At 35.4% G+C, this 24,146-nt stretch overlaps 1 protein-coding gene across 7 annotated transcripts in view; it reads right to left on the minus strand.

Annotated features, from left to right (window-relative positions):
- Positions 1–24,146, minus strand: part of CTNNA2 (catenin alpha 2) — a 1,086,013-nt gene that overhangs the window by 939,646 nt on the left and 122,221 nt on the right. For all 7 annotated transcript variants that reach the window (XM_025453745.3, XM_025453746.3, XM_025453748.3 and 4 more), the window contains one exon: positions 10,044–10,150. In XM_025453745.3, coding sequence (XP_025309530.1) covers positions 10,044–10,145 — 102 coding nt within the window. In that variant the 5' untranslated portion in view covers positions 10,146–10,150. The remainder of the gene's footprint in view (positions 1–10,043; positions 10,151–24,146) is intronic.

Genomic DNA, 24,146 nt, shown 5'->3' on the forward strand with positions numbered 1-24,146 from the left:
CCAGTGCTCATCACAAGTACCTTCCTTAATTCCCATCATCCATTTAACTCACCCTCCCACCTCCCTCCCTTCCAGCAACAATCAGTTTGTACTCTATAGTTAAGAGTCTGTTTTATCGGTTACCTTTCTCTTTATCTATCCCCCTCCTCTATCTGTTTCAATGTTGAGAGTTCACCCCTTCCCCTCCTTCAATTTAATCTTTCACTCTCTTTCCATTTGACTCTGTGAGTTCTCTGTGGTTGATGTACTAGCAACTCACCAATTCAGTATTTTCAGTCAATTTTCCTCTTAGGAGCAGCAGACTCAATTCAGTATAATTCACCTTAGGCTTTTTATTATGTGGTCAACGTTTCTTTTTTTTTTCTTTTTTTAATCTCTAAAATGGAGAAAATAATGTTGACTTCACGAAGTTGACCCACGAAGTAATGAAAACTCCTAGAAATATCTAGGATAGTATCAGCTACATACTCAAGAAACATTAGGATTTTGCCCCCTTTTCTTCTTAGAGGTTCTAGATTATCTACGGTTAGTTCTGTGCTGATGGAGAAGAGCTCCAACTAACACAAGAGCAGTAAAAACCGTCCAAAGCAATGACAAAACTCTAATGAAGGGAATTTAGCAAATTTAGTTCAGCGGCTTGGACCATCCCTATGCGCAGGCCCCAAGAAATTTCAGGATTGGTGAGCTGATAAAGTGTGAAGAAAACCTCCAAAACCCCTTTCTTATGGGGAACAAGAAATTAATAAACTGAGGTAGCATGTAGAGCACTCATTTCATAGCACCTTAGGACTTCATTTTTATTCTTTACTAAATAAAATTTATCTTATTAGCATTCATAAAATAATCACTGTGTTTAAGTCAGTGATTATTGAAAGGAAATATTGAAAGGAAATACTTTGATAGAAGTTAGTTGTGTCATTGTTAATATAGTTTGCTTATATTCTAAAACCATATTACATCATATTACTTTATGTTTGTTGTCGTAGGCTCTTGAGAAGGAAATAGAGGCACATGTTGTGTGTTAACTGTCATTATATTTACAGTTACAAAAGGTGAAATGATGCCATGGTGCACTCACTAGTTTTGATTTGCAGTAGTTGATTCTAAAGGTAGGGGAAAATTGACACATCACATGTTACATGGTAGTGAGTGTTTGCTAACACGAAAGACCCAGAGCCTAGAGTAAACATAATCATTCACCTCATATGCAGTGATATAACTTTATCCATCAAATGAATGTTAATTTCAATTTTTGTTTTTGTGGTTTTGGTACTTATTTTGTAATTTTCTTTATGGATAAACATATGTGCTTACATAATTCCACATTTATACTACTTTAAATCCATTCTAGAATTTGAGAAAATTTTGTCTTGTTTTTATTGTTTGTTTGTTTGTTTGTTTGTTTAAAAGGGCTCCATACGTTACTCAAATTTGAAAACACAGCCAACACAGCTGGCCATAAAACAAAAAGAGAATCGTTCCCATCTAGTAGCAGACATCAAAATTTTTACCATAATCTCAAAACAGAAATTAATCTAATTCCAGACAATATACTAGCCAATTAAACTCCTATTCCAGTAGTGGCAAACACAGTAACTACCAAGCAATCTACCATAAAAACTCAATTTGAAGAATTATTTCCAATATAATAACTACTTTAGGTATATGTACCTAAAACAACTGTAAAAACTGTAAAAACAACTGTAAAAACAAACAGAACAAAACAAAACAAAAATGCAGCAATTAAAAAAATGCTAATATTAGGGGATGAAACAATATTTACAAAACAATAAAAATAACAGTCTTTCAATTAAATATTTATATATGTGAAAAGTAAATTTCTAAATCATAACCTCATATTTCTTTTCAAATCCTATTTTTAATATCAAATAAATAGATTTTTAAATTAAAGTTCTAGTATTTTATGTAGTTCATTCACCTACAGAAACTTCTATTAAAGACTAAAATATTTTTTTCAGACAAGGAAAATAGCATCCCAAAATTAAAATGGGATTGGTATGAAAATATTAAACAATAAAGATAAAAATACTTCAAAACAGACTAATTGAGCTATATATAACAATGATCAAAGAAATAAACCAGCTTAATGGAGTTCACATCATTTGTTTTTAGTACATCTTCTACTTTCTAAACAATTTCAACCCTTTTACAAAGCTACACAAGCAATTTATTGTAACATTAAAGAGTCACCGTGGAAACCACCCAACTAGTTAATCTTTGAATCTCATGAATAAATCACGAATTAAGGTAGTTCTCAATAATGATATTCACCAGACAGATGGGTGCGATGAGACATTATTTTATACTTTCATTCTTTTGGTAAATTCATATAGAAACTACTGTATCTTATAACCTATGTAAGAATATATGGAATAGCACAAAGAGGCATACACTGGCTTAAGTCTCAGAAATTACTCCGTTTCTGAGTATCAGTTTATTTCTGGAATAATTTTCAACTTTAAATCCCCTGATTTTAAATTTAAATCTCATGATTTCATAATTTTAAATGCACCAAGGAAATTAACTACAGTTGTGAGTCACACAAAGATGACTCTTTTAATGAGGACTTAATATCATAAGAAGGAGAAAATCAAGTATTTATTAAAGTATAAAATTAAAGTTTAAATTTTAACAATATTTTTAAGTTATGAAGTTCTAATTATTTAGCTCTTCAAATAATTAATTTTTGAGCACAATTTTAAGGGACCTACCTATAGAGAAGTCACTAGTGCCTAATCTAATAGAAGTTCATAGACAATACTCAAAACAATACTGGAAATGATTGTAAGAAGGTCCCCTTCTTCGGAGGTTCTTTCTCCATCATACCTATTTAGGAGAGTTAATTAAACACCAATGATATTCTTTTTTTCAGATGCTTATTGTTATTTAAGTCGCAGATTCATTTTCTATAAGGAAATAAGGAACTAAATTCCAGCAAATTCCATTCTATCTTACTGTGACAGAATGAGTTTTATTAGCTTGCTGAAGTTGAATTCCCAATAACTTCAGAGATTTCTGCTTTAGTAATACTTGATTAAATGTAATACACAATTTATTCTTTTCTAAACCTGCATTAAAATATTTTTCTAAAGAAAATATCTAATAAATCCCTAATTTATACACGGTACCCATTTTCTAATGACTAGAAAGCCACTACTACCAGGAAGTGAAGAGCACAGTATTCAAACAAACCTGTATCAGAATAATATCAGACACTTCATCAATCACTTTAATGCACCAATTCACATATCCCTTCGATAATCTTATGGTGTACAAATTATTATTATCTACAACTTACCTTTGGTAACACATTAAATAACATATTCAAGTATCACAGTGAACACTGTACTTAATACTCAAGCCTCTTTGACTACAAAGTTTGTGTATACATAACCTCTACTTCAATGGTATAAAAATAATTACAAATTTCACATTAAATAATTATAAAATTAATAGGCATTTTACATAGGAAAAATAGTTGTCCTTATATATACTTTTTTCAGTTAAAAAAATATTTCCTGTTTTGATTTCTAGCTGTTTGGAACAAATGGAAACTTTATTTATTTATTTATTTATTTATTTATTTATTTATTTATTTATCTTCTATATAGTCACCTAACCCCATTCTCATATTAATTTTAATTACAAGATCATAAAGAGTGTTTTCCCTGTCGTATTCCTACATTTCCATGGTATATTCCTTTATTTTAAAAGTTTGATCCCATTCCTATTTAGAGTTCTTAGCAGAAATAAGTGCAAAATTCTATCAAATGCCTTTTTAGAATCTAATGGTATAATCAGTTGAGCTACTGAAATATTTTTATTTATTTCCTCATAATAGCTATCATATTTCTTTTAAAATTCCTATTTTGTTATATACATATATATGGTACTTACTATATTTTACAATTTTTGTTTTGTTTTGGTTGTTTTGTTTTTTTTGTGGCTTTTTTTGCATTTAAACTCAGAAATAATATATAGAACCATCATTGTCTCCTTGTGAGACAATTATTTTAAAATATTTTTTTAAGTTTTAATAATATCATTATGATTCTTCAAAAAATAATTGAGGAAATATTTACCTTTTTCTAGAGTTGAAATGGTAGTGTAAATAATATTTTGATTATCAGTTCTTTAAATATCTAATAATAGGGACTCTGGGTGGCTCAACAGTTGTCTGCCTTTGGCTCAGGGCATGATCCTGGAATCCCGGGATTGAGTCCCACACCGAGCTCCCTGCATGGAGCCTGCTTCTCTCTCTGCCTATGTCTCTGCCTCTCTCTCTGTGTTTCTCATGAATACATAAATAAAATCTTTAAAATAAATAAACAAACAAATAAATATCTAATAATATTTAGCTATGCATCCATCTATTCTGGTGCTATTTGATAACAGATCTTTAAACAGCTTTCCGATATTTATATGTTTTTTCCCAGTTTTCCAGTTCCTTCTGGATATACTTTGGTAATTTAGATTTTTCTAGGAACTTATTTCCTTCCTCTAGGTTTGCATGTTTCATCAGAGTAGAGCTGCATGTAATAGTCTCTACTATGTTTCTTTTAACCTTTCTGTTCCTGGAATGATCTATGCTTTCTCATTCGTAATCCTATATATTTTTTCTTTATACATTTTCCATAGTTTGCGTCTTGAGGGATTTTTATTGATCATTTCAAAGAGGAATCAAAATTTGAATTTATTTATCCACTTTAACTTTTGTATTATATTTTAGTGATTCCATTTTTCATTGTTAATTAAATTCTGTTTGTTTCTTTTGATGTTCTTTTTCTAATTTCTTAAGATGAACACTTAGTTTATTTTTATTATTCTTTTTAAGAAAAAAGGCATTTAAAGCTAAAATTTTGTACTGAGCACAGCTTTTATTGGGTATGTTTATTTTGTTAGGAAGACAACATCTTTTTCATATATCCTTTGCATTTCCCTTTGGTTCTAAGAGTAATTCTTTTTTTTAGCTTTCTAATAAAAATATCACAGAATGTGGCCTATTAAAAATCTTTATTATTTTGAATTTATAAAAAAAACTTGGGCATCTAGTTAAAAAACTAATTTCTTTTTTTAAGAACTAATTTCTAAAATAAATCCTTTCTCTTTTGAAATTTCATAATTTTCATAATGTAAAAATTCTCCAAAAAGGATCTTGCCACTTCAACATCATAAGATACATATGCAACCTCATATACACTACGATTGAAATGAGATAGTTTGGTTGGATATTTTAATACTTATCAACAGTAAATTCCTAATGTCATTTTTCTTATGATCTAGAATGAATTTACAGAAAAACCAGCATGGTAATGGGCATATTGCACCACTGACTACCACTGTGAACTTTAATTCATAAAGGGTGTGTGTGTGTGTGTGTGTGTGTGTGAGACAAATAGGGATTTGATTTAGTTTTCTTTCTCAGTTCCACCTTTATTTTTTTTTTAATGTTGAGCATGGAGTTTATATCCAGTATTTTCTTATCTCTCCTTTTTTATTCATATACCCTTCAAAGGTCAACAATCACATCAGTCCTCTCATTAAGGCTTTATTCTAGGGGAGGGAATGCTTAGTCTTGATAGCAGAGCCATAATATCAAGAGAGATAATAGAGAAGCTTGTCTGAAAAGTCACATTTAAAAAAAAAAAATCTCTCTCTGAGTCAGGGTAGGAAAACTGAAAAGAAAGATAAGCCTTTTAGATACCAGAAGATATTAAAGGAATGTTAAGACTCATTACAGTGCTAAGTCACTGTGTGAAATTCAAGAAGAGTTTTAAGCATTCTACTGTATTAAATGAACAAATATGAATTGGACATTTAACAGTCCTTTTAGTTTTTAATGCATTGCCTTTATCTGACAGAATTTAGGTAACTAGACTGAAAGCTATGGAAAAGAATATTTTTTAATTGTAATCTTAGATATGCAATTTTTTGGATCAGAGATTTAAGAGCAAAACATAAATATGTGAATATTTTAAGAAATAAAATCTGTGAATGTGTAATATTTTGTTTTCCCATGCCAGATCATTTATATCCTTCTCCTTGACTTCTACAGTAGTGGATTATGGCTAATACAAGCCTGAATATATAGCCATTAAAAACCAGAAAAATGGAAACTACATTTAATCAGCATTTACTTTATACCAGTCATTATGTTTTAATTATTGTGTTTCATTTAATTTGTATGATAATGATTAAATATACTGATACATAACATGAAGGTAAAATTGTGAGGCTAGGAAAATGCAGTCTGCTTTTAACTAGGCTGAAGGAACTATATTTCAGACCAGATTGTCCTGACTCCAAAATATCTCCTAAGCCAGTCTTTCTCAAGCTATCTATAATGAAAAGGCATACTTTTGTTATTCCAATACCTCATAAACCAAAACATTATAAAATAATGCAACAAAATGAGTGATTCAAAAATTTAAAAAGATAAAAAACACAAGCCTAAAATTATTAGATTCAAGAGACATAAAATTATTCTGTAAAATGTTCATAAAAATTTAAAAGCCCTTACTCTCAATTTCTGTGCTTATTGCAGACCAATAACAATGCATGCATAGGTGTTAGTCTACAGACTATAATCTGAGTAGCCAACATACTCCCATATCTAAGAGCCTAACAGTATTAACTATTTCTTGAGGAAATTTCCATAGAGCTAACAAGAATCACAACCAACTGAAAGAATCACAACCAACTGAAAAAATGTGCATAAATCTAATGAAATTTTTCAACAATTACATACAAATATATTCATTTCCTAAGTCCAAAAACATGTGAATGTGTTGTCTTAAATAACAAAGGGACTTCGCAGGTGTGATTAGTTTAAAGATCTCAAGATGGAGAGATTATTTTATAATATCTGGGTGGCTCCAATGTCATCATAAAGAGTCCTCATAAGAGAGAGGCAGGAGGGCAGCCCGGGTGGCTCAGCGCTTTAGCGCCACTTTTCAGTCCTGGGTGTGATCCTGGAGACCGGGGATGGAGTCCCACATTGGGCTCCCTGCATGGAGCCTGCTTCTCCCTCTGCCTGTGTCTCTGCCTCTCTCTCTCTCTGTGTCTCTCATGAATAAATAAATAAAATCTTAAAAAAAAAAAAAAAAAAGAGGCAGGAGAGTTAAAGTCAGAGGAGAAGGTGTGATGGTAAAAGTTAAAGTCAGAGAGGGATTTGAAGGTGGTATGCTGGTGGCTTTTAAGAAAGATGAGAGTACCACAACCAAGAAATGAAGGTGTACATCAGATTCTGAAAAATGACAGGAATGCCCTCCTTAAGGTTCACAGCCCTACCAACACCTTTACTTTAGGAGTTCTGACCTCTGAAACTATAGAATAATAAATTTGTGTCGTTTTAAGCTATAAGGTTGTGGTATTTTGTTATAATGGCAATTGGAAACATACAGATGTTAGTCCCTGGGGAGTAGGATGCTGCTATAACAAAAACCTAAAAATGTGTAAGTGGCTTTGGAATTGGTAATAGACAGATATTAGAAAAACTTAAAGAATTTTAGTAGAAAAAGACAAGATTGCCTTGAACAGGCTGTTAGTAAAAACAGGGATATAAAGGCCTTACTGGCAAGGACTCAGAAGAAGTGAGGAGCATGGTAGAGAAAGCCTCTGGTACCTGAGAGGATCTAAATCATTATAAAAAGACTGTAGAAACACAAGTATTAAAGGAGATGCTAGTGAGGGCTTGGGGAAAAAAAGGAAGAATATGTTCCTGGGAAATGGAAGAAAGACTGACAGAAAGCTTAGATGAATTTTGTGTCTTACAATTATATGGAAATCAGAACTGTACATGATAAACTTTGATATTTAGTTGAGGAGTTTTCCAAGCACAGTGTTGAAGGTAAGCCCTGATTTCTTCTTCCTGCGTATAGTAAAATGTGAGGAGAAAGAAATAAGTTGAGAGAAGAACTGTTAAGCTAAAAGAAACCAGGATTTGATGATTTGGAAAACTCTCAGCCTATATAAATTGCAAAAGGCACTAAAATTAGAAAACGCACTCTGGGGAAAGCATGGTCTCGAAAGAAAGTCAATTGTTTGTCTGGATAACTTTTGGCTTGTATTCAGTCATACAGAGTACTTCTTTGAAGAGATTAGTCATGTGATTCATAGATAGCTTTGACCATTTCAGCAGAGGCCAAAAATGGAGATGGGATTATCTGGGAAAGTTCTGTGAGTACCCTCTTTTCTAATAGAGTGAATCCCAAAGACATATAGGATAGAATAACAAATATTCTTAAGAATGTTACATCAGAGGCACCTGGGTGGCTCAGTCAGTTAAGCAACTGCCTTTGGCTCAGGTCATGATCCCAGCGTCCTGGGATGGAGCCCTGCTTCTCTCTTTCCTTCCCACTTGAGCTCTCTCTCTCACTACCTCTGTCTCTCTCATTGTCTCTCTCTCAAATAAATAAGTAAATACAATCTTTTTTTTTAAGAAGAATGTTATATTAGTAGGAATACCGTCAGTTGTTCCCAAGCTTTCCAATCCAAGGGAATTTACCCAGCTGGATTTCTAAATTGCTTGAGGTTGATAATCTTTTTTTTCCCTTACATTTTTTCCTTCTTCAATGGGAATATCTGTGCCTATTTTCCTATGCCTGTGACACCAATGCATTTTGGGAGGATATATTTTGTTTTCTACTTTCACAGGTAACAGATGGAAAGGAATTTTGTTCAAGAATGGATTATAGCCAGAACCTTACCCACACCTACTTAGGTTGATAAGTTTTGGAATATTTAAGCTGATGAAATTTTGATGATATTTTGGATTTGAAGAGATTCTATAATAGGTTGAGATGTTGGGGAATCTAGGAATGTGGTGAATGTACTTTTCATGTGGGAAGGATGTGAATATGGTGAGGGAGGGGTGGAAGGCAGACTATGCTAAGCTGAATAATGACCCCCAAAGATGTTCATGTTCTAATCCCTGGGAACTGTGAATATGTTATCTTAAAGGCTGTGATTTTGTTAAGCATCTTGAGATGAGATTATTCTTGGGTATTTCAGTGAGCCCAATATAATCATAAGGTCCTTATAAAAGGGAGGTATGAGGAGATGTGACGACAGAAGCAGAGGTCAGAGTCAGAGAGAGATTTTAAGATGCTACATTGCTGGTTTTGAATATGGAGGAAGGAGTCAAAAAAGGCAAGTGGACTTCAGAAGATGCAAAAGACAAGACATGGACTTTCTGCCAGAGCCCCCACATGGAATGTACCTCCACCAACATCTTGACTTTAGGATTTCTGAGATCTGGAACCATAAGATAATAACTTTGTGATGCTTTAAGATACTAAGTGTGTGGTAATTTGTTATAGTTGCTATGGAAAACCAGTATAAGAAACATCTCATTATGTTAGTAAATTGAACAATAAAAAATAAATTAAAAAAAAAAGAAACATCTCATTAATTTGGCATAATATTTCCCTAAAAATATACCACGAAAATCTTGAATTTTCACATTCCATGGATTTCTGAGTTTAATATAGCAAAGAATACGCTTCATAAGATATTAAAAATTAACTTTTAAAACTTAAATTCTGAGAACTTTTTTCTATTGGCCGTCATCTGTGGAGATGTGGCAACCGTGACACCAAAAAAAAATGGATCATTTTTCCAACATGATAAATTCTCCATTCTCCAAAGTAATATACTTTGCTCTTAAATAGTCAATACAGTTCTTCCCAACTGTGCATTAGCATCTGAAAATGAGCTAGGAATGGTTCATTTAGACTTTGAATTCATTACTACCAATGAGAGCCCCCTTCACCAAGGTCCCCTCTTTAATTATCTCATCAACCTAATTTCAAAAATCATATGATATTTTTTTTTAAAAAAGAACTTCAAATGTTATTGGGCAATAAAACTATCCATAGTGTAGGCAGTAGCATAGCTTCAGTAATTAGTACCATGGCATAGTGTATTATTCACTCTATTTGAGATTTCTAAGTTTTATGAAGAGTCATATAATCACAGTAAAAACATATACAAGTAACAGAATGTTTCAAATCATCCCTTACCTGTGTAACAAGTGGCTCCAAAAGTCTCTCCACTGTTAGTGTCCGGATTTCCAAGCTTTTGGGGTCCCATTTTAAAATGATAGGTGAAGTTGCCGAAGTCATGCTCCCTACAGAAACACACATTACTGGTAAGAAATAAGGATGACTGAAATAATCGGTTACCTTGGGGGTTCAAAATGAATAAATCACCCAAACTTAGAACATACTTGAAGATTATGTATCTTGTTGAAAGTCATCAAATTAAAGATGGGAAAATCAGACCCAGAACTCTTGTGAGGCAGTGATGTTGGAATCAGATAAGAACTGGGAGCTCCTTAGGGCACCTGTATATATATATGTTAGAGAAACTCTTGGGACTTAACTAGCATGGAATTCTTTTACTCACTCAGTATTTAATACATATATCCATCTGCTAAGTATTGGGAAAGAGTTGGTCCTTGACCCCAAGTAGTTTACAGTTTCAAGATAGAGAGAGCCAAGTAGGCAATCATTATGCCTTAGTATGACCCAAGTTGTGATCAAGGAATGCAGAGGGCTATGGAGAAACTGAGAAAGAACACCAAAGTCAGTCTGTGAGATCCACAAAGATTTTCAGGAAGCACAGTAGATCCACCATGATCACCATATGAAGGATTTGCATCATAAAAAAAAAAAAAAGGCTACTTTATTTTCTTCACATCATAACTGACCATTATAGATATTATGCTTCCTGTGGCAGTGGGTTCATTCTTTTAAATAAGAAGGCCATTTTGCAAACTGAGTGGCAATGGTTCTGAAAATTAGCTTGCTGCTATTTACATTCTCTCGGATTACTCACTGCATTTACATTCTTGTCCCATAAAATTAGTGTCTGATAAGGTTATTTATTTCATTCTAAAGCAATCCTCTCCTACCTAAGAACCACTGATGTGTGGGTAGCAGCTTCCCACATATCAAGCACGAAATATGGCCTTGGCCTCAACAGAATAAATTATACATTCTATCTGGGGTGTGTTTCACAGTGAGAAATTGACTTCTCTTTGCTGAATATATTTCGACAACTAACCACTGGACAAGCAACCTTAGAATGTACAAACTAAACCTTAATCATTTGCTTTAATACCATTATAAATCAAACTGTTCACAGCTGTTCTCTTCTTTTGAATCAATGTCCCCACTTTATTCCATCCTTATAAATCAATGTAGATGATTATTTCTATTAAAATTAACAGTACAAAGAAGGTCTGTCACAATAGGCACATGCCTCTTTATTGCACTGCGACAGCAAATAGACCAAACAAATTTGCTTTGGAAGAAAAAAAAAAAGGCGAAGACACACTGTGCTGGTATTTTACCTCTCTCCAAATGCCATGTTTTAAATAAACCAAGTGCAGCGATCCAACCATATAGACAGATTTAGATTTGTGTTCCTTCACAACAATAGTTGGCACAGATAAGCTGCCTGTCCTCCAAAAACCTAAAAACACTTTACACATTTCCCATTCACACTACCAACTGCCAAATGATAGCTCTGACATGCACGGAATTCTGCTGCGGGGCAGCACACCTTCTTGTGCTGTGAAAGGATGAAAATGCCAGATGCTTTCTGAATGCACACGATATCACTGTCTCGACTGAGGCCAGATCTACCTAAGTGATCTTGGTCCAGAACCTATGACACAGTTATTGTAAATTTCTGAGGAAGTTCACTGGAAGCCTTTTTAAAGCTCTGGTGGAATAATGAGTAGCAAAATAAATGATGATGTATAGGAAGTCCTGTAGAGAAGCTGGATAACCAGTAGTGAGGTAATTTAATCTTAACAATCTTTTTTCAAGATTTTTAAATTTATTCATGAGAGACACAGAGAGAGAGGCAGAGATGCAAGCAGAGGGGGAAGTGGGCTCCTCACAGGGAGCCTGATGTGGGACTCAATCCCCAGACCCCGGGATCATACCCTGAGCCAAAGAGATGCTTAACTGCTTAACCACCCAGACATTCCTACTGAGGTCATTTTAACACAATAGTGAAAGGTACTAGGTGAGACTGTGTAGTGAATTGCCATTGTTACATGAATTGTTCATGCATATAAGCTGGGGGACCAAGGAAAGCATATAAAATCTCTTATGGATATTCCAGTGCAAAACCATAAAGAGATGACACTCGAAATATGCTGAGTTGAGAAACAAAAATGCTAAGATAGTCACATCAGAGATACCAGCATGCACCAGGCAGAAATGGGAAACAATGAACAAAGACTTCAAGCCATCTGTAAGCCAAGAAGCAGACTTAAGAGTCCTGAAGGTTGGGGATCCCTGGGTGGCTCAGTGGTTTCGCGCCTGCCTTTGGCCCAGGGCACGATCCTGGAGTCCCGGGATGGGTCCCGCGTCAGGCTCCCGGCATGGAGCCTGCTTATCCCTCTGCCTGTGTCTCTGCCTCTCTCTCTATATATATATGTCTACCATAAATAAATAAAAAATAAATCTTTAAAAAAAGAGTCCTGAAGGTTGCAGAGCCCTTATAAATCTAAACATGAAAGGATAAGAGTTGCTGGGCAAAACACTTGACTTAATTTATTCCTTTAGGGATTAATCTTTTCAGTCAATTCTTGTGACACAGGTAAGATTCAAAAGCAAAAGGCAGGGAAGAGTTATATGGTACTAATTTCTTAAAGAGGAAAACCTAATCATAGAAACTTTCAGTGGCCTTTTTCCAGCCATTAAGCTTTTGATATGGTTTGGACCGAAGCTAGGAATTCTGCCTCTACTCTATAATAGTTTCAAAATTTGGTTTAATATCCAAACTATGAAGGACCATGCATGAGGAATGAGTACTGCAAAATTTCTACCTCATAACCCAGGATGTTGACATGTAAGACTCCCATCGCACTGCCTCTGAGGAGCATACTAGCTTCCAGCTAGCAATTAAGCCTGAGGTAAAGGAAGGTGAAAAGCTCCTTTGGCTGCACCCCCTGGGCTAGTGTAATCCTTCTAGCAATCGGTTGCTGCTAGAAGAAGAGTTTCTGTCCTGCTATTTGGGGCATACACTTGATTACTTTCTACCAAATGTACTAGAACTTGTATTAGAAACATTTCCTCCATCAAATTCCTTAGATGATTGAAATTGCATAAACCAGAAAAAAATGGTTCTATTTTAGGTTAATGTCATAATCTAGTCTTCTAGATTCAACTATTGATGATCTTCCCTTTCAGTGCTAGTAATGACAGAGGGTGTCAAAGAAGAGAAACATAGTCAAATATCCTCTAGAGCACAGGATGGAGCAACTGCAGTCAGTAGAAATGACATGTGTGACCCCCATGACAAACATACAGAAGATGGCTATTGCCCAACTGAGAGTGTCATCCCACCTATGCTTTCAATATGTATACATTCAGAAGGCCAAAGGAGACATAGGCTTTGAAGGTAGATCAAATGATTGTTCAGTAAATAGTCACTCCTCCTTCTATCCCTCACCTCCATGAAAGAGACTATTTCCCCCATTTCATGGACACTGGGCTTTAGGCAGTGGAATGTTATGAAATACAATCTGAATAGATTTTTGAAATATGCTTGTGTGGTTAGATTTTCCTCTTTTGCTACTGCCTCCTGTACATGATGAGCGTCAGATATAGCCCACTAGTCCAAAAAGGAAGAAAGACATATGGAGCAAACCTGAATCCAAGGTGCAGCTGGAGCCAAAACCAGCTGAGCCAATGCTGGTCAGCCAGCTCCCAATCAAACCTCAGAAACAGGATCAAGAATTAAACACTTGCTAGTGTATATCACTGAGATTTTGCCATTAACTGTTATTCAACAACAGCTAACAGAATGGTAGGAAATACACTTTTGTTTGAATTGAAGTCCTATAATTAATCAACACTGTGAGGTTGTCCAAATTACCTATACTTACTGAGCCTCAGTTTCCTCAAATGAAAAACCAGCATAAGTGTTTTATAGAGTTGTGAGGATTAAATCACTTAGTAGATAGAAAACATTTCTGGAAATACTAGTTATTATTCTCCAAATTTTAAGTATATTCTTTGGGCAATTTTTTAATCTCTAGGAGGAATAGGGAAAGCACTCATTAATTAAAAAAAATTTGAGATTGACACTCCTCTGAGTGGAACAACCAAATTGACTCAAAAGAGAAGGCAAGAAAACAAATCACACACACCTGATTTTCATCTTTCCAAGGATGTAATGACACACTGCCTCAAATCCATACTACATATCTGTACAATTAATGTAGTCTGTTTTGCCCACAAGTGATTCTCTGTGAAGCAAACACATTTTTCAATGCTTTAAACTGAAAGGAAAAAAAAAACATTCATTTTACTTGCTTTTGGTAAGGAGACTTAGAAAAGTGACTGGACACGGTCAAAGAATAAAAAACAGACACTGTAATGAAAGATAGCATAGTTGTCTTCTTCTATATATTATGATTTTATAAGCCCAAGAACAAGCTCTTAGCAATTTATTTAATCTCTGAGAAGATTTTCTTCTTGAAAAGTATGAAAATATCAAATTGCCTATCCATGAAAGGTGTTAACATGGTCTGTAGGGTAGTATCTTAGGTAATATCAGACTCTCTCCACAGGGGTAAAGAAGCAGCTTGGGCCAAGATGCTAGCAACCATTTGTCACTCACAACACAAAAATCAAAACCTAACAAAAAGAAAAATTAGAGTAAAATCAGGTCACTTAACAGCCAAGGGTCAAATGCCTTGTTTCTTTGGACTGTGCCCTGATAGAAAGAAAATTCCTCAAGGTAGCCTATTCCAGAGAATGCCTTCATATGATATATATGTTAATGGAGTATATAATTCACTGCAGAACACTCTTTCCAGGTGTTCCTGGGAAATATCTTTTTAACTCTTTGCCTCACCCTTCCAAGTTTTCACCATTCCTTTTACTGTTCTTTTGCAAAGCAATGGTCCGGGATGCTTTCCAGTTGCTCAGCAGGCCACCCAAACCTGCCTTCCCTCTATAGGGCTCCAGCCTCAGATTCTCTTTACAAATCTCTCTTCACCAACAGTAAGCACTACTGCCAACAGACTCTGTAAAGCTTTATTAGATGACAGGCTAGCTTTGGTTGACAGGAAAATTCAGAAGTTAATAATGATTAGTGGAGTTTATTCACCTATTCCACACATATGAAACTGAGTCAATTACTTAACCTAAGTTTCAGTTTCCTTGCTATAAAATAAGTATGGTAACACTCTCACATAATTCATGAATTTGTTCTGAAAAATCAATGAAATAATCACATATGCAAAAAGTGTTAGTTTTACTTCTTTGTATGTTGTATGTGTGAATGTCCAATTCAACATGTCCATTGGGGTAGGGACCCATGGAGATCCTATAGGGCAAGATGGTTAAAAACAAAGTTTTGTTAGTAATGTAAAACATATTTTTAAAAAAAGAAAGTAAAAGATATGAAAAGGAGAAAATTTCTAAATTTCTTCAACATTTCAAGAATCAAGCCTAGAAATACTGAATCATACTTTACTTTCATGAGCAATAACAATACTGTCTAATGACCTCACATTTTCATTATCACCCATTTATACATAGGGAAACTGAGGTATGAGATGGTTAAGAAACTTGCCCAAGGTCACAAAATTTGTACCTAACCTGCCTTGCTTTAGCATCTGTGCTTACAACCACTATGTCTTATTGTTTCTAAAGAAGAATTCCTAGGATAAGTTTAATGCCAGCACCACTATAGGCCTTCTGAACTAGGGAGGAAGATGGAGATATGGACAGAAATGGAAAAACCAGGAGCCAGCCTCTCTAGAGAACAAGGGTAGGAGGGGAAGAGGAGGGATGAAAAGAAATATATAAAAAAGGGAGACACATAAGGCAGGTGTCCTGATACATGTGTGGCTGCACTTTCTGGTGAGACAAAGCAGGTCCTGAAGTTCTGTTTCCCCCAGATACCTTTGGTCCCTTGAGGCAAGAATAGGATGTACGCAATGAGGCTGGCCCAGCTAGTGAGCAACATAACACCCTGGAAAGCCAAGAAGAAGATCCTGTGATGAGTCACATCCAGTAAACCTTTGACCTCCTTGACCTTGGTCCCCTTGTGTTCAACTTGTAAATAGGTTACATTACATGGTAAAGGGGACTTTGCTGATATAATTAAGGTCTCTAGTCACTAGATTTTAAAATAAGGAGATGATCCTGTATTATTTAATTGGACCCGATGTAAAGCTGAGTGCTAAAAGAAAAGAGATATAACAGAAGTCACAGAGATGTAGCAAACAAGAATATAGGTGAAGCAGGTGGTGCAGAAGAGGATGGGGAAGGGCAAAAGGATGTCAGGCAGAGTGGAAGAGGATTGCAGAAGAACTCAACCCACTGTTGCTAGAGGCGGCCATAGGAAAGCAGAAAGAGGAATACAGGTAGATTTTGAGAGCTAGGAGCTAAGAGTGGCCTGTGGCTGAAAGGCAGCAAAGAAATGTGGTCTCAGTACTACAGCCACCAGATATTAGATTTGGCCAAAACTCTCAGTAAAATTTGAAGTTGATTCTTCTCAAGGACCTCCAGCAAGGAACACAGCCCTTCAACATCTTGGTTTCAGTCTTATGAGATGCTAAGCACAGAACCCAGTCAAGTTCGCTTGGGCTTCTGGCCTTCGGAGACTATGAGACAATAAATTTGTATTGTTTTCAGCAGCTGTGTTTGTGCTAAGTTTTTACGGCAGCAATAGGTGGTTCTCAGATTTGTGTGTGCTCACAATCACCTCGAGGGTATGTTCATACACAAACTGCCAGGACCAAACAGTTTGAGATTCATTAGGTGTGTAGTGCGATTGAGAATTTGCATTCTTGGGGGGCATTTTTTTAACAAGTTGTAACAAATTTCCAGATGAGACTGATGCTACTGATCCAGAAATCACACTCTGAGAACCACTGTTGTAAACAGACCAGAACCATGCATGTCAGCAGGGGCATAGTGATCAGGAACACATGGGACATATCCGTGTCGACTCTAGGACCTGTAATAATATCACCTCTGTTATTATTACAATTACCACTCTAATTGTTGTGGTTATTATACCTTTCTAAAAGATATTTACACTTTTAGGGGATTCAAGGCCTTGAAATGATTCTCAACAGGAAAGTAGAGCATCATGTTTAAATCATACATGGTTTTTTCAAACCACACATGAACCAACCCCCAATCTCTTGAAAAGTTCCAAGGGTTCTCCTGGGAGCCACCTTCTCTTACTAGAATCACTGCCATTGTAGTGATCACTGTGAAGAATGTAAAGTAACAGTAGGAGAGGGTCACCTTCCTCAGTTCACCAGAAGCAGAAATGAAGGTCAACCAATACATGCTTAATAGAGAATAAATGTTTCCAAAGAAATGGTTATTTTCCTAAATAACTTGAATTATTTGAGGACTCTAAAAATGCCTCCCAATTATTTTATCCGAAACACAATAGTAGTTCTAATTTTCTCTTGTTAATGAAGATACCTCTCATACCTAGGTACCCTATTGTAAGAGGAGCTTCCTTTCTGTAAGAGGAGAATATGTGTGTATGTAAATATGACAGGCAGGAGTAGAAGGTAAGAGACAAAGACAGGGAAGGATATGTGATAACCCTTCAAAATATCTCTACAAAGTAGAAGTCACAATAATTCCCAGCAAAATATACTCTGCTGCAATAGAACCAGGCTCAAATGAAGGTGGGTGAGAGTGGTATTGGGCACTCCTCCTGTGGTATCCTTGTAGAAACGGCCTGGCCTAGTGGCTTAACTATGGTAAAGTCTTGCTTTTTATTTTTTCCTCCATTAACTTTGCTCAGTTTGAGCTCATTTCCTCTCACTTTGACTACAAAGAGACAGCATATTGACCACCACAGTCCTTTACATAATAGCCATTCGAAGTCCTGGCTCCATGAACTGAGAGATGACCCAAGATGCAAGTCACAGTTGCAATTATAGGATCTATCATCATTTTTATTCAAAATTGAAGAGATGTATAATTTCCAACTGATCTTGCTATTTGCAGTTATCTTGGGGGTGGGGCAGTTAGCTCTGCTACTGTTAGAGCGAAGTTTAACATTATGCTTCAGTATTTCAATATCTTCAAGACCTTTATTTATGGTAAGTCCATACTTCTTAACAAAACATTTAACAAACAAAATGCTACTGAACAAAAATATCATTCTAATGATTTCAAAAGGATGTAATAACACTTCATGTCTAAGCATAAATGCCTACTAAAAGATACCTTAATATTTTTTGAAAATACTATTATATTCTCTTCAGAGCCTGTTATTTCTTCTACTCAAATAAAAAAAAAAAAAAAAAAAACTTCACCAAAAAGGAATATATGAAGAAAGCTCCACAGCCTCAAGACTTTCAGGATGACAAGTTTAGACTAATAATATGTAGCCTAGAGCACACTGATTAAAAAAGAAATAACCATGTCCATATCTTACTGAAATGGGTTTTTATACATACAATAGCATGCTCATAAAATTTAAAACTAAGTGCCAACTTAATAGAAATTCACTACTCCTGGAGTATGCTAATAGAAAGTCAGTACTTTGAAATTCAAAATGAAAACTAGTATCTGTCAAATTCATTTCCTTGTTTTCACTGCATTCATAGTCTCATCATTTAAATTCATTTTGTAGCATAAAGAAACTCAATCTACTTCTAAATTATGGCTTGTTTCCCATTTGGGTGTAAAAATATGTGATATGCAGGTAGACAGTGCTTACTCTGTATGCTCTGTTAGATTTCCAAAGTCCCAACAAGGACCCAAGTTTTTCTAAACAAAATATACTTGACCAAAGGGAAATATTTTTCTACCTATCTGTTATCATCCAGCAACACTGCAAATCAGATTCGGGAAGTAGATTCCAAACACTGAAAGTAAGACTATTAATATTTTAGATAAGATATTTTGAGGAAGTATCTTTATATAGTCTAAAAGTGACTTCAAATTATTTAATAGGAACACAGCTTCTCTGGCAGTTAATTTATTCTATGTCTTTCTAGCCTTCTATTAATTAGAATTCCATATGCAATGGTTACATAACTCTTATCTTCACCGGAATCTCACATTTCATATTCAGATTACAGGAAAATAGCCACCAAACTGCTCTTTTTATCCTCACTCTCTAATATAATTCAGCCCAAACCGATCTTCTGATTCATTTCTTTTCTAAAAGACCAAAATGATTGCTTAATTCTTTTCCCCAAAATATTGTTAAGTCCTCTTTGCAGCATGGCTTGGCACTCCACTTTCTGACCAGTCTATTGGATCTTATTTCTTTATGAAAAATCTGTTTCCATCAGGTTTGGACCACATTATAACCCATGGATCATGCCACTTTCCAAAGCCCCCACCTTGGAACACCCTCTTTCTCATCAACCCACATTCAAATATTGACATCTTCCCATATCATCTTTTCTCAAACCCTTAAACTGCTACTGGGTTTATAGTCAGTAACAGAGGAGCTTATTATTATATTTTTAAAGTGGCTCATTATTAAGAAATGGACCGGAGTTGGGATGCCTGGGTGGCTCAGTGATTGAGCGTCTGCATTCGGCTCAGGGCAGGATCATGGTTTTCCAGGGAGCTTGCTTTTCCCTTGCCTATGTCTCCACCTCTCTCTGTCTCTCATGAATAAATAAACAAAAATCTTTAAAAAGGAGAGAAAGAAATGGACATTATTTTTACATAACCAACTTGGTTATAAAATCATGAGGGCACAAATCAAGTTTTTTACTTCTTTCATTTTTTTAATTAATTCATTTATTTTTTGAGAGAGACAGCACAAGTAGGGCAGGGAGGAAAGGAAGGGGGAGAATTCATCTCAAGTGGACTCCACCCTGAGCAGTCCCAGCCGAATCCCAGGACTCGGAGGTTATGACTTGAGCCGAAACCAAAAGTTTGACTTAACCGACTGTGCCACCCAGATGCCCCTTACTTCTTTTCTATCATCTATAGAATATAATAGGGTGTCAGGTCTATGTCCTTCAAAAATGTTTGATTAATATGTACATATAAAATAAGATTCAGATAATTATCTTTTTTCCTTTTTTCAAATTTTTATCTTTTCAATAGTGGAATCCTTTTCTTAGAAATAGATTTAAAAATATCTCTTAGACATAGTTTTAGAGATATTCTTTGCTCAGTGCTTACTAGCAACTTAAAACAAGCAACATTTTGGTATTGTTTAGAAAACATAATTCATAGTCAGGATTCATTTAATTTACATATTTAAAAATACATGTGATTATTTTAACTGTATCACTAGTTTTTAGTTATTATGTTTTAAAACTGGGTGTCATTTTTGTTTAGAAAAATCTTGGGGCTTCCTTCATTAAACGAGTGAGGTCTGCTTTGATATTTCACTCACTGCCAAGTTCCTCTTGAATTTTTTGCAAAGGACTCTATAAGTTCTGCAGATTGGACCAAAGTATCTTTTAAGTCTTCTTTCTCTTCACTGACTCAAATTACCTTTTGTCCCTAAGGCTCTAATGACTTTGCCTTTCTCTGAATTCCATTGTAGTCCATCTAATTAGAATGACTACTATACAATATTTAGTTTGAACATGAATTATTTTTTTTATAATAAATTTATTTTTTATTGGTGTTCAATTTGCCAACATACAGAATAACACCCAGTGCTCATCCCGTCAAGTGCCCCCCTCAGTGCCTGTCACCCATTCACCCCCATCCCCCGCCCTCCTCCCCTTCCACCACCCCTAGTTCATTTCCCAGAGTTAGGAGTCTTTATGTTCTGTCTCCCTTTCTGATATTTCCCACACATTTCTTCTCCCTCCCCTTATATTCCCTTTCACTATTATTTATATTCCCCAAATGAATGAGAACATATAGTGTTTGTCCTTCTCCGATTGACTTACTTCACTCAGCATAATACCCTCCAGCTCCATCCACGTTAAAGCAAATGGTGGGTATTTTTCATTTCTAATGGCTGAGTAATATTCCATTGTATACATAAACCACATCTTCTTTATCCATTCATCTTTCGATGGACACCGAGGCTCCTTCCACAGTTTGGCTGTTGTGGACATTGCTGCTAGAAACATCGGGGTGCAGGTGTCCCGGCGGTTCATTGCATGAACATGAATTACCTTGTGTTGTTCTCTATTTGCTTTATATAAGTTTTGTCCTCTCTAATATACTCAGGAACGGGAACTCTGACCCTTTCACAATGATTAGCACAGTGTTGGGTATTTAGTAAAAATGTTAAGAGGATTCATGGACTTGATTCTTTGCCAACTTCACAATCGTACACACAAAAGATAACTATAGGTAAAATACAATACTAATGCTCTTATGCAGGGTTTTTCAACTGAGAACACATTGCTTTAGATGCCACTTACCTGAAAAACTAAACAAAAAGTGTTTTCTCCTCCCTCAGAATGCCTTCAGTATTCTAGGAAAGAAGTCAAATTCCACATGCTCTAGTTCCTCCTTCCTTCAATCTTTGATCATCCATCCATTCACTCAGTGCATATGTACTAAGCATCCAAAGCATACAAGGCCCAGACAAGTGCTATGGGAAACATCAAGGTGTTTCAAGCTTGCTTAATGCTCATTGGTGAGGTGAGAATTGCTCGGCCTCATCAGATTGTAAAAACAGAAACCATTCATATTGAGTAGTTAGTGCAACAGAAAAAATGGGGAAATAATCAATATCCTTCTAATTTGCTGCTAGAAAAGTGCTCAAAACAAAAATGAGCCAGATTATGAAAAAGCATTCCAGCAACTCAAGGACAGAGTCAAGAGAACAAAGTAATCATAATATTAAGATACAATATTAAAAAAATAAATGCAGATATTTAGGTAAGAGACATTTTAAATTGTTAAGTGATTATAAGAATACTTAATTAGTACCTATGGACATGTATTTTTTAAAGCTCTAGTGAGTTACTATATTTTATTTTGAAAGTCAAAGTTAAATCTGCACGTGTGCTGAATTAATAAGGAGTTAAGTTGCAGAAACTCAGAGAGAAACGACTGAAGCTTTCTATCCCTACCTCCTGAAAGTGGCTTATTCACCAGGTCTAATGTATATGGATACTGATGAGCATCTGGTGGGAACTACAGTAAATGCGAGGTAATTCCTCTGCATTGTTATCCTTGCCCCTTTCTACTGAACTGTCAGTCTTGAAAAGTCATAACACATATAGCCATTATATTTGCTTAGAATTATTTTATAGCAAGGATTGATATCTGTGCACCTATGTTACTCAGCACAGATGCCCCCTGATAAATCACCATGTCATACCTATTGATAAAGAAAATCATATGTGAAAAACACATACAGTAAAGATTTCCTTCTGGTCACAAGCATAACTATGTACTTATGAGCCAAAAATTACTTCAGGTGATATGCTTTTGTAAATACAAAAATAAAATGTCCAATGGCATTTAGGAAATGCATGTGAGTTTCTGTTGTCTGTACATTTCAAAGTAGTAATTCCTCCCACTTAGTTCATAATTTCACTTCAACAAAGATTTCATTGAAAATTCCTGGCCACTGGCCAAAGTTTATTATCATTACTTATAGTTTTATGTTCCTATCATCAAATCCTAGTGCCAGACTGAATGGGAGCCCTTGATCACTGGGAGAGCCAAGATGTGTGCAAGAGAGCAATGTGTGAGGTCACCAGTACATGCTGAGCACCTACTCTGAGCAGTTGTTATTCAGGTACCTCACATGCACCACTTTACGCTATCTTCTTATTTTGGTTAGGTCAATATGATCACATCCCCATTTTACAGATAAGGGAACTAAAACCACAAAATGTTCAGTCATTTTGCCAAGGTTAATAGAATTTAACCAAGATTTGTTCCAAATCTGTGTTTTATTTTCCTAATATGCAATTCAACTTTCCTAATTTAAATACTTCACTTTGTACGTAATTAAGTCTCAGAGGGCAGACAAGTTAAAATATATGGCTTCGTGTAGTTTCACAGAAATATATGGATAATAGGTGGGAATGTGAACTGGTGCAGCCACTCTAGAAAACTGTGTGGAGGTTCCTCAAAGAGTTAAAAATAGATCTGCCCTACGACCCAGTAATTGCATGGCTGGGGATTTACCCCAAAAATACAGATGCAATGAAACGCCGGGACACCTGCACCCCGATGTTTATAGCAGCAATGTCCACAACAGCCAAACTGTGGAAGGAGCCTCAGTGTCCATCGAAAGATGAATGGATAAAGAAGATGTGGTTTATGTATACAATGGAATATTACTCAGCCATTAGAAACGACAAATACCCACCATTTGCTTTGATGTGGATGGAACTGGAGGGTATTATGTTGAGTGAAATAAGTCAATCGGAGAAGGACAAACATTATATGGTCTCATTCATTTGGAGAATATAAAAAATAGTGAAAGGGAATAAAGGGGAAAGGAGAAAAAATGAGTGGGAAATATCAGAAAGGGAGACAGAACATGAAAGACTCCTAACTCTGGGAAACGAACTAGGGATGGTGGAAGGGGAGGTGGGCGGGGGGTGGGGGTGACTGGGTGGTGGGCACTGAGGTGGGCACTTGAAGGGATGAGCACTGAGTGTTATTCTGTATGTTGACAAATTGAACACCAATAAAAAATAAATTTATTAAAAAAAGAAATACATGGATAATAAATTCCAAATATATTATATAAGGTAACTAAAACACTTGGAGAATATTCCTGACTTTTCATTTTGTCAGAGAAAATTAGACCTTTCTAACATGCATCTCTTGGCACCACTCTTAGATGATGGATCTGATCCAAAATAGCAGTTCTTTGTTCATGAATGTTCTAAAAGTCTTCAGAAAATAACTGAATACATGTAAGGATAAGCCATTTCATTCTAAGATGACCAGAATCACTTCAAGTAACCATCTGCAAGCTATTCAAGATCTTTCTCCACTCTAACGTCCTTCCCAATTGCCTTATTAAAGATGGGGCTTGTTTTTTCTTTCCTACATCTCATCTTTTCCTGCCTCCTAAGGCTTCACTTCATAAATCACAATCTCTCCTTTATATCCTCAATTCTTTCCCCTTTTCTGGTTCCTTCAAGTCAGTGAAAAGTCTTAACCAAGCAAAATTCAAGAACAAAATCTCCTCGAACCAGA

Source organism: Canis lupus, chromosome 17 (assembly GCF_003254725.2).
Source record: "Canis lupus dingo isolate Sandy chromosome 17, ASM325472v2, whole genome shotgun sequence".
Taxonomy (NCBI): domain Eukaryota; kingdom Metazoa; phylum Chordata; class Mammalia; order Carnivora; family Canidae; genus Canis; species Canis lupus.